The following is a 13,419-nucleotide window of genomic DNA, read 5'->3' on the forward strand; positions in this document are numbered from 1 at the left end:
AATCAGTAGAAGGCAGCTTCTCCTATGTAACTGTCAAGTTCTGATAGAGAAGAGATCAGCCTGGCTCTAGCTATTTACAGTCACTTGTCGAAAAAGCTCTCACCCTTCTAACCATCAAGTAGAGCTGCATCTTAACTGACACATGCCCTGAGGACAGATGCTTCTAGCTAGTGCCAAAGGGTGTAGCGTGCTTGGGGATCATTAGGAGAGCATTTGGGGGAAAGATGTAATTCATCTGCAGTTGTATTCGAGCATTAAAAAGCAATGAAGTTTCCTTCAGCATTTATGAGTTCTGATAAACCAACTTCGGATGAAAACTGCCAAGTCTGGCATTTGAATGGGTGGGGGCATTGAAAGAGCAGGAAAATAAGTTGTTAGCACTAGCAAATAGATAAGGAAATAAAACGAGCATCAATAATGTAGATCTTTTTTATTACAAATTTATTTGGTTTTTCAAATTAAAAATTTACAGTCACATATTGAACATACAACAGAAAAAACAAGATTCCAAGGAATCTCCTGGACTTCCCTCCTCCCCTTTGTGGGTCCTATTGTTAATCATTTCCTCCTGCATCTTTTATGATAATCCAAATCTTCTACAACTCCATTGTGTCCAAAATTCACCATTAAGTGATATTCCAATCCTACTAACAATTTTAACTGTTTACACTGGTTTTCAAGATGGGTTATAAATTTCCCCCATTCAACAATATAGATCTAGTATATTCTTTACAGAAAATAAATCCAATTTTACATAGTTGCTTTATTCATTATTGGTAATGTGGTGGTGGGGAGGGAATTGCCTAGCATATGCCAGTTGTTTTCCTCCTCAAATTTAGAACAGAGACTCATCTTGCCATTGGCTGCACAAAATATTCTAATCCTATGAAGATGATGGATTTTTCGGAGCTAGCCAACCTGACCGGAAGAGTCCGCGACCAGAAGGAAGAGGAATATCAAGAGGAATGAAAGAAATTCAAAGACTATTTAGTTAAATATTGTTAAGATAACGTAAATAGAATTACTTGCGAGTATCAGATTGGCCGGACGCGGGTGGCGCTGTGGGCTAAAGCCTCAGCGCCTAGGGCTTGCCGATCGAAAGGTCGGCGGTTCGAATCCCCGCAGCGGGGTGCGCTCCCGTTGTTCGGTCCCAGCGCCTGCCAACCTAGCAGTTCGAAAGCACTCTTGGGTGCAAGTAGATAAATAGGGACCGCTTACTAGCGGGAAGGTAAACGGTGTTTCCGTGTGCGGCTCTGGCTCGCCAGAGCAGCGATGTCACGCTGGCCACGTGACCCGGAAGTGTCTTCGGACAGCGCTGGCCCCCGGCCTCTTGAGTGAGATGGGCGCACAACCCTAGAGTCTGTCAAGACTGGCCCGTATGGGCAGGGGTACCTTTACCTTTACCTATCAGATTGGCCTAGGATTTAAATATGTGATGTTGCAGAATACTAGGGATAAAAGTTAAAATGAAAAGAAAGATGTTAATGGACTAAGTAAATTTTATGTGAAATCAGTTTTGGAAAACTGCTACAATGATTTATATGGAAACTCAACCAGGGGGATTCAAGAAAGTCACTTAACAATGATAACAAAAGTGGAATTTCTACAGTCAGGATATTTGTTTGTTTGTTTGTTTTTTGATGTTTTATTTTTATGTTTGTGGATATGTTTGTTATAAATTTGGAAAACTAATAATTTTTTTTTAAAAAAATCCCAAAATATTCTAGTCCTAAGGGTCAGCAGTTAGCTTAGAAGTACTTCCTAGAAGCTTAAGCATTTCCTCGCAGCCCCTACAGCCATGATCCAGTCAAGGTTCACCATTTTCAAGTCTTACTGATTTTGGTGGAGGATACGCGATGTATGCTCAACACTTTTATTTATTATAGTCATATTCCACATTTCATCCAAGGAGTTTAAGGTGACATGCATGGTTCTCCCAATTTTATCCTCCCTCAAACCCTGTGAGGTAGGTGAGGCAGGCAGTGACTGGCCCAAGGGCATCCAGTGAGCTGCATGGTGAAGTGAGGATTTGAATCCTGGTCTTCCAAGTCCTTGACCATAGGAGCCAACTCATTATGGGCTGAGACCCCTTCGGTCCCCCCAATAAAATATTTGAGGCTACCCCCCACAAAGTTCATGGGCAATGCCATTCAAATAGTGTGCATGCTCCACATCTTATGATCGATTACTCAGGGAGGGGCTTATCTGCCCCCCAGATCCAAGTTGGCACCCCTGTCCTAGTCCAACAATTAGACCATGAGACTTATTTGGATTATGCCAAATTTGTACTGATGAACTATCAATGTATTTCACTCACAAATTATTTTTCACTTGTGAACCCCTCTACTGATTATTGGAATTGAAACTGAGAAAACAACTTTTAAACAGCTCTGCTCAACTGCAAATTTTGTGACTTCTGAACAAAATAAATATTTACTTTAAAATCAAGTTATGATTGCCAGGTGCTGGCTTCTTCTTATTCTCCTCCAGAAATATATATTCACACAAATTCTTTAGTTCTATTTCCTGCAAAATAATCTACGTTTCTCCAAATGCAAAATTGTTTAAACCCGTTTCTGATCTCTCTCATGCTTATTCTCCCAAACAGTCTATGAAGTAGTAAATCAATTCCCACGAAACTGCATGAGAACTCATGGCTGAATTTTGGTCAGGGAAATAGCTAGGCTAGAACCTTTTCCCCTAGACATTCAGTTTTCCATGTACAGATTTGTACATCGAAAAGATTTGCAGGAGTGCTCAGGGAACTCCTTTATTAGTGGGAGATAACATGTTTGCTCTCACCCGTCTAAAGTACAGTCCAGAGACAGATTTATCGCCTCAAATGCTTCTTGTGAGAAGTGCCTCAATGATCGTAGAGAACAGCTGCTCTTATTCTTTAAAAAAGGAAGCTTATTTTATCATCAGCACATAACAAGTGTAGCTTAAGAGAAAGTGAGGTGATAATTTCATATCATCCAATCATGCCTGTGTAAACAAAACAGTTGTGCTTTAAATTATATATTAAACACACACAAACACAAGAATCCAAATAATTTTTTATTTCCCTTCCCAGAGACAAAACACAACATTTAAAACAATATTACAAAAGGACAAATATAAGCCTATAATAAATATTTTATTAAAATGACAAAAGCCACTATGGAGATGAAGACAATAGAAGCAGTTTTTGGAAATGCAACTGATGACATTAAGGCTACATGGTTAAGCGGAAGATTAATACACAGGAGCTTAAAGTTTAAATGTATTTGCTGACATTTTTGGCTAACTACCACTGTACTTTAAGTGGCATTAGTACAAATGGAGTTTCATAATTTAAATGTCTCCAAATACCATTGGTTCTTTTATTAAAATACATAAGGGACATACAATGTAGTATATTTTAGCAAAATACATGCCTGTGCCTTCACATCCTAAGTTAAATATAAAATGTATACTGTATTCCCATTAAAGTTAATTACTTTTAAAATACTCAGGCAGTGCTTGAAAATGTAAACTCTTTTTCTAAATGTAGCAAAATATGGATATATTTAAAAATATTCAGGCAGTGCTTGAAAATATAGAAACTTTTTCTAAATGTAGCAAAATATAACTATATAAATATTCCAAAGTGTAGAGAGGAATTATATGAAGAAAAGTTAACAGCAGCCAAGCGTGATCTCTAGATAAAAATGACAAATATTTTCAGAAATCTAAAGAATTGAAAGTGAGTGGAACTAAATAACATTTAACACTGGAAAATAAAACAAAGCTTAATATATATACTCACATATTTACTAATTCCTAGAAACTATAAATTAATAGTCCAGAATTTTGGAGTCACATGCTAACAGGGCTAGGACATTTCTGTTTTCACAATTCATTTAATACATTGTAGTAATTTAAAATCTATGCATTACTTTAAACACCTAAATCATGGTATACTTTCAAGGTTTTATACATTTTCCTTCTAATCTCTGGGTGTGTATGTTAGTCAATTAGGTTTTATACACACGGGTTTTAAAACAGACGAAAATTCATACTTGGAAATTTGCCTAAAAGTGCAACATCACCTACCCTAACCCAACTCTTATTATCAGTGACAGTATGTGTATCAAAATTATCTCAAATTTATTTCAAAATCAGGAAACAAGGCCCCCCACAGCAGCTGATTGCTATGCGGACATTAGTGTCAACATGAGCAGAAGTTAGCTTGCATCCAGTAAGAAGTTTTTTTCTTTTTTCTATATGTAACAATACTTGAGGCTTGCATTAAGTTTTGGTTGGCCTGTGAAACGCAGCACCAGATAACTAAATTCTATAAACTGAGATTCACAGCCTCTGCATTTAGTTTGCCACCACTTAAGCTATGTATCATTGCTATCATATGAGAATGTTTGTTTAGCTCTTCCTGCTGGACTTTGACTAAAGCTTCCTTTTCTTCCAGTCGTCCTTCCAGCTGTGACTTCTGAACTTCCAAGGAAGATGCCTAAAGTCATATATTAAGATACCATTCAATCATATTTCTCCAAAATACATATTTGCCATCTAGTAAATTGGGTGAATCCATACATCACAACAAAGAACAGTTAAGGAAACTTTATTGGTTTGGTATCTAAATAGACAATCCATGGGTTATGACTGGACAGAAATCTGGAATCAAACCAAGCTTTGAGATGAGGTTTTGGAAACCATAGTTCATGCTAATTATATTTTGGGGTAACAACTGCCCTAGAGACTGTTGCACGATGGAAGTAGGAAATAATTTATGAATCGTAGTGCAGAGAGAACAGTGTGATGCTTCAGAAAGAGTCTGGCAGTAGCTGGTGGTTGCAAGTCCAGGGCAAACAATAAATTGCTGGTCAGAAAAATCACCATTCTCAGCTGATTCCACACATGAGATGAGGGAAAAGCTGGAGGACACGAGACGTGCCTCATGTGACCAGAACTAGTGACAAAACTGACTGTCAGAAGATGCTGACAAGAAGGCGTGCATATCTATCTGTCAGTGGATCACAAAGAGAAACCACAAGGGTGTACAATGCCATGAACAGGAAAGGGAGAGTTCAGAAAGCAGAGGATGCAGTGGACTTGGTAGGAGAGGGACAGAATGTACATAGCAGGGAACACAATCTGCGAGACAGAAGGTTTTGGCAATTCATTGGCCAGCAAGTTGAGGAAGATTTACTAGAATATGTTCAACTATAGGCTGTATTACTGTCCCTCCCCACTATGAGAATATTAAGGCCTTATTATCTTTACACTATGGGTTCAGAATTGCAAACATCATTGCTCCACACAGAAGGGTCAATGATAAAATGCATTTCCCATCAGCCTCAACCAGTATAGCTAATGGTCAGAGATGATGGGAATGGTAATCCACAACTTCTGAACCACCAGTTTCCCAACACCTCAATCCTTCCCATCCTACATATGACTATGCAGAAGCTTATCTTACTGAGTTCAATGAGGTTTACTCCCAGGTAAGCAAAAACAGCATTGCAGCCACCACCTACTCCACTTAGACAGAAATATTTATTTGCAACTGTAGTAACTAATTCCTTGATACCATTAGAATTTTTCTAAAATGACGAACTCCAGCAGAAAGCTTACCTTAATGCTCAATTCTTTTCTTGCCTGTTCCGTTTTACTCAGTTCCTTTCTAAGGATGTCTACAGTCTCCTCCATATCTGATTTTTCCTTCTGCCTGGCTTTAAGTTTTTCTTCCTGAATCTTTACCTTCTGTTGCAAACCTTTTGAAGAATTTGTGAAAGAAAGAAGTTTGGGTTTCTCTTTTTGCCAATTTACAAAACTTCTCTAAAGCGACCACTGAAAGAGTTACACCACAGTGCCATCTACTGAGCAAATGCTAATATTTTGTGCTCCAGAGTTAAGTGATTGCCTGCCTAAGCAGATATACATCTTTCAGTTGAGACAATTGAGTTCAAAGGGGTAACACAGAGCTTTCCCCCATTAAAGTATATTTAGTTTTTTAAAAAAGAAAATATAATGTGTCACCTGTGCTTTTTTAAACAAACATAATTTACTCTGAACACACAATGGAAGCTGCTTGCATCTAGCAGGTAACTGTAGCTACAACATGACCACCTTATGACCAGTAAACAACCACCACAATGGTTACTGCTTTTTCGTAGACTGCGAGCAGGGACATACTGTTCTCAGGCCAAATGAAGAAAGTAGTTGTGACATCTGTACAAACCTGTGCTTGTGACTGTGCATCAATAAGGTGACTGTGATGATTAATGGGAGTTTCCCAAAGTAGCAGCAGAAAATACCCATGAGCCATTAGAGGCATGCTACACTTGCATATTTGGTGGTTTATTTTGAGAGTTTGAATCTGGGTCTAAATGAGAGAACATGCTGTACTTCAAACATCAGCAAATCCCAGAGTGAGCAAAGGAAACTGGGTAAAGTAATAGTATCATAGTGATACAGAGCTGTAATTGCAAACTCCCAAGCAAAAATGATAGGATCGCCCAATCTATTGAAATAAGAGGTGGGTCTGTGTATTTAAAGATGGTTCAAATGTAGCATAGCTGGAGAAAAACATGTTCCAGGTTTTCTCTATAAAGCCAGACGCCTGATGAAGCTAATATAGAAGTCAGAACTAACTTACTTGATATTTTCCCATCTTTCTCTTGCAAATGTTTGTGCAATTCTTTTCTATGCTCTTCTGTTTCTAGCAACTGACTGACAGTTCTGAAAAATTGAAGGATACAAACATTAAAGATCTTCCAATGGAAGAAACATGAGAAAATCGCTCCCCTTATCATTAGTGTCATATTACAGCAACATTTGCCTATCATTCAGTGTGATTAGCTAAGAAAGTCAAATGAATTTTTCAACTTTATTTCTTCCTGCATTTCATTATTTCCATAGCTATTGTAAGCCAAATAGTATTCCTCCACATTGTCAATTGCAGAAAAGGGACATACCGTATTTTTCGCCCTATAGGACGCACTTTTTCCGCTCCAAAAATGAAGGGGAAATGTGTGTGCATCCTATGGGGCGAATGCAGGCTTTCGCTGAAGCCTGGAGAGCGAGAGGGGTCGGTGCGCACCGACCCCTCTTGCTCTCCAGGCTTCAGGAGAGCCGCAGCGCCAGCCCCACAAGATCGGGGGACAGCGGGGAGACGGAACCCCACCATCCCGCTGTCTCCCGATGTGGTTTGGAGGCTGACGGCGGGGAGACGCGTGCTTCTCCCCGCCGCCAACCCCGCAAGCTCCGGGGACAGCGGGGAGGCGCAGCGGGGAGGCCTGGGGGGGGGAATAATTCCCCCCCCCCAAAAAAACTTGGTGCGTCCTATGGGCCGGTGCGTCCTATGGGGCGAAAAATACAAAGCAAAGTACAAACAAAACAAAACACCCACTACAGACATTTGCAAACAACATACCGAGCATTAGAACTTCCTATGTGAAAACAGGGAAGATACTATCTTTAATTTAATTGCACTTACAACAACCCTGTAGATTGATTTTTTAAATATATATCTTACTTAACATTCAAATGCTATGTATTTGAAACTCACACAAGATAACCACAGATCTTATCTCTCTATTTAACTGAAAACAAGAACAAGGCATTCTCCTACCCATCACCACCATGAACGTCAACTGGCATTTCCCACCCAATAATCATTTAAGAAAATGTTAAATGAGTCTAATTCTGAGATACCTATATGAACACATGGTTTCAATTCTCATTTGTTTGGACAGGAGCCAGGAAATATATATAATTTATCAGATAGAGAGATGAAACAATGTGAATTTGCTGCCTTAGAATGGAGAGGTAAAGGTATACCTGATTTTCACCCTGCATCCTCTTTACGAAACTCTTACACCTAATTCCCAAAGTGGGTTACGTTCCGGGGTTTATGTTCGAGTGACCCATGTACATAAGTGAAAATCACACAAGTAGGGAAGTACCCTCTAAATGCCCTCTCAGTCGCTTTCTCTCCAAAATACTACTCTCCCAAAATAAAAAAATACAGTGGTACCTCGGGTTACAGATGCTTCAGGTTACAGACTCCGCTAACCCAGAAATAGTACTTCGGGTTAAGAACTTTGCTTCAGGATGAGAACAGAAATTGTGCAGCAGCAGCGGGAGGCCCCATTAGCTAAAGTGGTACTTCAGGTTAAGGACAGTTTCAGGTTAAGAATGGACCTCCAGAACGAATTAAGTTCTTAACCCGAGGTACCACTGTACTGTACCAAAAATATCCACAACTGGAATCGAAGCTCTGGGACTGGCTGGAAGACATGTGAGAAAGCTGCTGCTGCATGCAACAGCTATGCCTCCAGTCTCTTCTCGACGCTCACAGAAGGGTCTCCTTGAAAGCCACAAGGACTTTCCAACTGTCTCCAGCCATTTCTGGGCTTGAATTTGATTCCAGTGCCACGCGTATACACGGTAGTAAACAAGTGGGGGGATGCCTGCAATGCACTATTCTGATTTCCAGCATAATTGTATCTCTAATGCTGAAGTAGACCCAAACCATCAACAGTTTTGTATGTATGCTAGCTTTCCATGGTGAACCACGCTCAACCATCTCCCTTCCCCCCCCCACTTGCAAGTTTCCCAGTTTGCGAGTTTCCTTCGGTTCGCAGTACTCAGGAGCCAAATCATTTTATTTTATGTAGTTCTAAAGGCAACTAACTGGACTATCTTGCATTGTTGAGTTTGTTGGAAGAGCTATATTAATTTTTACTATTCACATATAAATATAGTCAGAAGGAAAATGAAACACTCTTGCCCTTCCACAGTTTTGAAAGCTTTTGTGAATGTGGGAAATGGGTGAAGTGAGAAGTTGAACATCTTGGTCAGAAATGTCAAACAACTTCAAGTTGTGCATTTGACACAGATTCAAAATGATCTGCAACGAATTACACCAGAGATTAAGCTTAATTAAATAAAAAAAAAACCCAAACCCACAAAAGCCATAAACAATAGTTTCACTTTAACTACACAACTATATGAACCTGCTTGATTATCATCTTCATGATTGTTCTGTGCATGGAAAGGCAGCATACAAACCCTTTGAAAAACTGCAAACAAATCATAATACACTTCAGAATATTTCCAAGTATGTTAAAAAAAAAACCCACTTAAAGCAGTTTTGATTAAAAATGAAGGTTTTCATTGAAACATAGCATCCTTTTAACTTAAGGTAAGAACTGAACTTACTTGTCGTTCTGTTGCTTGAGAGATTCGTTCTGCCTTTTAATGGTCTCAAGTTGTTTGTTCAGAGAATTACACATTAGCTGCAGGTCGTTATATTGCTTTTCAATGGTTTCATGCCTAAAAAGAGAAAAATATTATTATTAAACATAATTAATTTGAAGCGCTTTTCCTAAATGTGTTCTCGGAACGTGTCAAAGTTCCTACTTTCAAATTACTGGACTTCCTCACAGGTGTGTTGACAGGTGTGATGTGCAACTTTAAGTACAAGCCTTAAAAGAGGGCTTATACTGAATGATGATCACAGAGTTCAAACATTTGAAATCTGTGATCAGGACTTCTTTTTGCGATTATACTAAAATGCAGTTCATGGCCTAGGGAACTACTGCTAATTTTCCATGCAGATATAGCAATAAGAAACCTTGCATAGTAGGAAAAAGTCATAGAATTGTAGAATTGGAAGGGTCATCTAGTTCAACCCTCTGCAATGCAAGAATAAGAATAATTTTTTATTTATACCGTGCCCTTCCCGGTTCAGAAAACTGGGCTCAGGGAGGCTAACAACAAATTTAAAACACTTAATTGTAACACACAGCTAAAGAACCCCTAACAGATGGCCATCCAACCAACCTCTGATTAAAAGCCTCCAGTGAAGGAAAGTTCTTATTAATGTTCAGTCAGAATCTCATTTCTGGCAATTTGAAAGCATTGGTTCAGATCCCGCCCTCTGGAGCAGCAGAAAGCAAACTTGCTCTATCTTCCATGTGACAGCCCTTCAGATATTTGAAGATGGCTATCATATCACCTCTCAGTTTCTCTTCTCCAGGCTAAACATGCCCAACTCCCTTAACTGTCCCTCTTAAGGCTTGGTTTCCAGACTCTTGATCATTGTGGGCACCCTCTTTTGCACAGGTTTCAGCTTGCCAATGTCCCTTTTAAAGTATGGTGCCCAGAATTGGACACAGTACTCCAGATAGGGTCTGACCAAAGCAGAATAGAGTAGTACTATTATTCCTTTGATCTGGACACTCTACTTCTGTTGATGCAGTCTAGAATTGCCATAGGCTTTTTGCTGCTGTATCACACTGTTGACACGTGTTAAGCCTGTGGTCTGCTAACCCCTAGATCCTTTATGTGCTGCTGTCAAGCCAGGTGTTCCCCCCTCCCCCATCCTTTACTTGTGCATCTGATTCTCATTGCTTACATATTCCTGCCTAACCTTACATTTGTCCCCAGTGAAATTAATTTCAAATTCATCACCAAGGACTAGCTTATTTTCTGCCCAAGTGTCAATACACAAACCTGCTTTCGACAAGTCCTGTTCAGGTGTTCAGCCTGACCAGCCAAGGACAAAAAATGTGTAGGAGTCAGATATATATATGTATGCCAGCCCCACCTTCAACATCTCCATTTCATGAAATGGTGGCTCCATTTCATCATAGTTCTCTATGAGACAGTTGCAAGAAAGCAAGGACAGGAATTGCCAAAATAATTCCTAGCCGAGATCAACCGTTGCCACCTAATTCTGCAAGCTGCCCTGAATATATAGATCAATCTGAATAATCTAATCTTATGAGATAAACTTCTATCCATACGTGTGAAGTCTTACATCAAAAATCACATTCACGTCTTACAACTAAGGCCTAAATTCTCAAAACCACAGGTCATGGCTCATAGGAATTACCTGCAGTTTCTAGAATAAGAAGTGGTTATAAACACCAAGCTCCTTACCTAAAGGGAAAGTGTTTCCCCCAGCCAAGACTGACTGTGCACCAGACTTGATCCCATGTTGTGCGATCTGAAACCCATGCCCTGAATTCCTACTGTTGGATACTGTGGTTTTGGTTTGGCATCTACCAGATGCCCACCTCCATCCCTGCAACAACCACTACAACTTTTGCAAGCCTCACACATATCAATTTTGGAAAATGTGCATATTTGTATAATGATCAAGTGCATAAGGTTGTGGGGTGGTTGTTGTTGTTTTGCTTCAAAGACTCATTTCTTCACACATTTTTCATGGTAGCTTAACATCTTACTTTTGAAGAAGGTCAATGGAAGATCTTTTCAGTATCTCATGTTCCTCTGCTATTGTCTGTAGCTTCCTATTGTGTTCAAAGAGTTGTTCAATATCACTCTGTGCCCGTTCAGATTCTACTTGCTGTGCTTTCAACAAGGACTCAAGTTCTTCATTTTTTCGTTCAGTTTCCTTCAACATCGAAGCAAGTGTTCTAGCCTTTTGGAAAGACAAGGAGAATGTATTTCACTAGTGGTTTATGTTTGCTGCTCCATTCCATAGCTCACTTAAGAAACAATATCTGGTCAATGAGAAGTCTACATTACATCAATAACTTCCGAAGGGCACCAATCTATTCTTAAACTGGATGTTAAAATTTTAAGGCTTTAGAAACATCAGGTATTGTGGACTGCAAAAGGATTGCAGTTATGCAAAAATTTAATATCAGTATTGATTCCACCCCCACCCCCCAAGTAAGTATAACCTAGTTTTCAAAAACAAGGCATACTGATGTACAACAAGCTTGCAGTGGTAGCTATGAGCAGACAGCAAATTAATTCTTGTGCAAATGTTTGTTTTACATACCTCTGACTCAGCTTGAGCTCTCTGGCAACGGTACTGGGCAATAAGTCTATCAGCTTGAGCAAGTGCTAAAGCCTTTGCTTCCAAAAGGTCTTGCAATCTAGTTTCTTTGGACTAAAAGAAAAACCAGAAGCAAAAGTAAATTGAAATACAGGTATGGACAAAGCAATCAGATGAAAAATTGTGCATATTAAACATGTACTCACTGCTAATGCAGACAGTTTCTGCTCATACACATCCATTATGTCAGACACCCTTACATCAGTGGCTGATTCTTTCACCTGTGGAAAATGTTAATAGCATAAGCTATGGCAGAATCTTTCCTACTTGGACAAATGAAAAGCTCAACAAAAGCAACACAAAATGACTACTATATTGGCAGATAACATTGGTTATCATTCCTGTATCAACAAAACAGTAATATAAATTGTTAAAGGATTTATATAGAATCCATATAAATATGTTTGTGCTTTATGCTCTGGCTGCAAGAGAGAGGGCTAGACAGTATTGCAATAAGTCGTGCAGGAGATTCAGAGGTCTAACAGAAGTTAAGCTAGGTATAAGCTAACAGACTTTTTTTATAAATTCTGACTGCCTTTCTTCAAATCATTGATCACTTATTTTATGTAATTATTGTATACTGTATGCTATAATTTTCAGTGTGGCAAATTGTGGTGCTTGGGATTGTTATGGCCTTTAGTTACTACAATAAACTTTTGATTGAACAGAATATAAATATACTGACATTTCATTCAACTAATTCTCCATGATCTTAAGCAATTTACACTTCAAACAAAATTATGGTAGAATTCAGAGTCACACTATGATGAACATTTGCTTTGTGCAAGCAATTCAGCTTGCCTAATGGGAAAAAATTCCCTCTCCTCCCTCTCTGCATTGTTCCAGGTGTTCTCCTAATGCCCCACCACCAAGGCCAATTTGGGGGAGGGGGGGAGTCCTGTTGCAAAAGTCAAAGTCTTTGTGCAGGGCTTCTGCTGCTGGGACTCATTAGGTGAATACCGACCACAGAATTTAATTTTTAGTTTGTGACATACTGATGGCTGCTACAGAAAGCACATTCTTTTCAAGTTACTCTATCTAGAACGCTTCTGTTCAGAAGTGTCCTGTTACACGTTATGTACTTAATCTACTTGCCAATAGGCTTTCTTGAGTTCAGTGGAGCTTGGCCTAATCCCTGGTCATTGTGGGTTCGGATCCCATATGGAACCTACTGCTTTGTAACAGTTTGGGCTTGTACTGTCTCTATCATGCCTTTGTGCAAAGCTTTCTATAGAAACTAGTCAGACTTCAGAAGCCTGAAAAATCCGATTGGAGCAGACTGCTTTGCATTTTACATATGCCAGGACAAAGCTGCTTTTATTCAAAAGCTGTATCTTAAAGCCATTAACCTCCAGGCTAGACTGGAGTTTCTGTATCAGGTCCTGAATGTTGAAAGTTGCAACATCGTCATTTGGAGCACAAGCAGCAGAACATTTCATTGGGTTAACACAGGTAATGGATGCTTGCATGTGGTTCCTTTTAGATGCGTGCTCTGCTTCCTGTTGTCTGTAAGAGTTATTGGCCGCAATACTTTCACCAAGCCTATATGAAAAACACATATAAGA

At 39.3% G+C, this 13,419-nt stretch overlaps 1 protein-coding gene across 2 annotated transcripts in view; it reads right to left on the bottom strand.

Moving 5' to 3' along the window:
- Positions 1-3,044: 3,044 nt before the first annotated feature.
- CIP2A (cellular inhibitor of PP2A) overlaps positions 3,045-13,419 on the bottom strand; it is a 29,485-nt gene continuing 19,110 nt past the window's right edge. Inside the window, exons 14-22 of one of the 2 annotated variants that reach the window (XR_014510572.1) lie at positions 13,204-13,396; positions 12,001-12,075; positions 11,798-11,908; positions 11,235-11,431; positions 9,202-9,315; positions 6,635-6,717; positions 5,611-5,750; positions 4,161-4,486; positions 3,045-4,121 (exon numbers count right to left, since the gene is read on the bottom strand). Coding sequence is in view for 1 of the 2 variants with exons in the window: in XM_083438327.1 (XP_083294453.1) it covers positions 4,316-4,486; positions 5,611-5,750; positions 6,635-6,717; positions 9,202-9,315; positions 11,235-11,431; positions 11,798-11,908; positions 12,001-12,075; positions 13,204-13,396 (1,084 nt within the window). In the remaining variant the exon portion in view is untranslated. Of the gene's footprint in view, positions 4,487-5,610; positions 5,751-6,634; positions 6,718-9,201; positions 9,316-11,234; positions 11,432-11,797; positions 11,909-12,000; positions 12,076-13,203; positions 13,397-13,419 lie in introns of both variants that reach the window. The other variant, XM_083438327.1, reaches the window with a different exon arrangement.

The sequence above is a fragment of the Podarcis tiliguerta genome, assembly GCF_965153285.1.
Source record: "Podarcis tiliguerta genome assembly, chromosome: 4".
Classification (NCBI taxonomy): domain Eukaryota; kingdom Metazoa; phylum Chordata; class Lepidosauria; order Squamata; family Lacertidae; genus Podarcis; species Podarcis tiliguerta.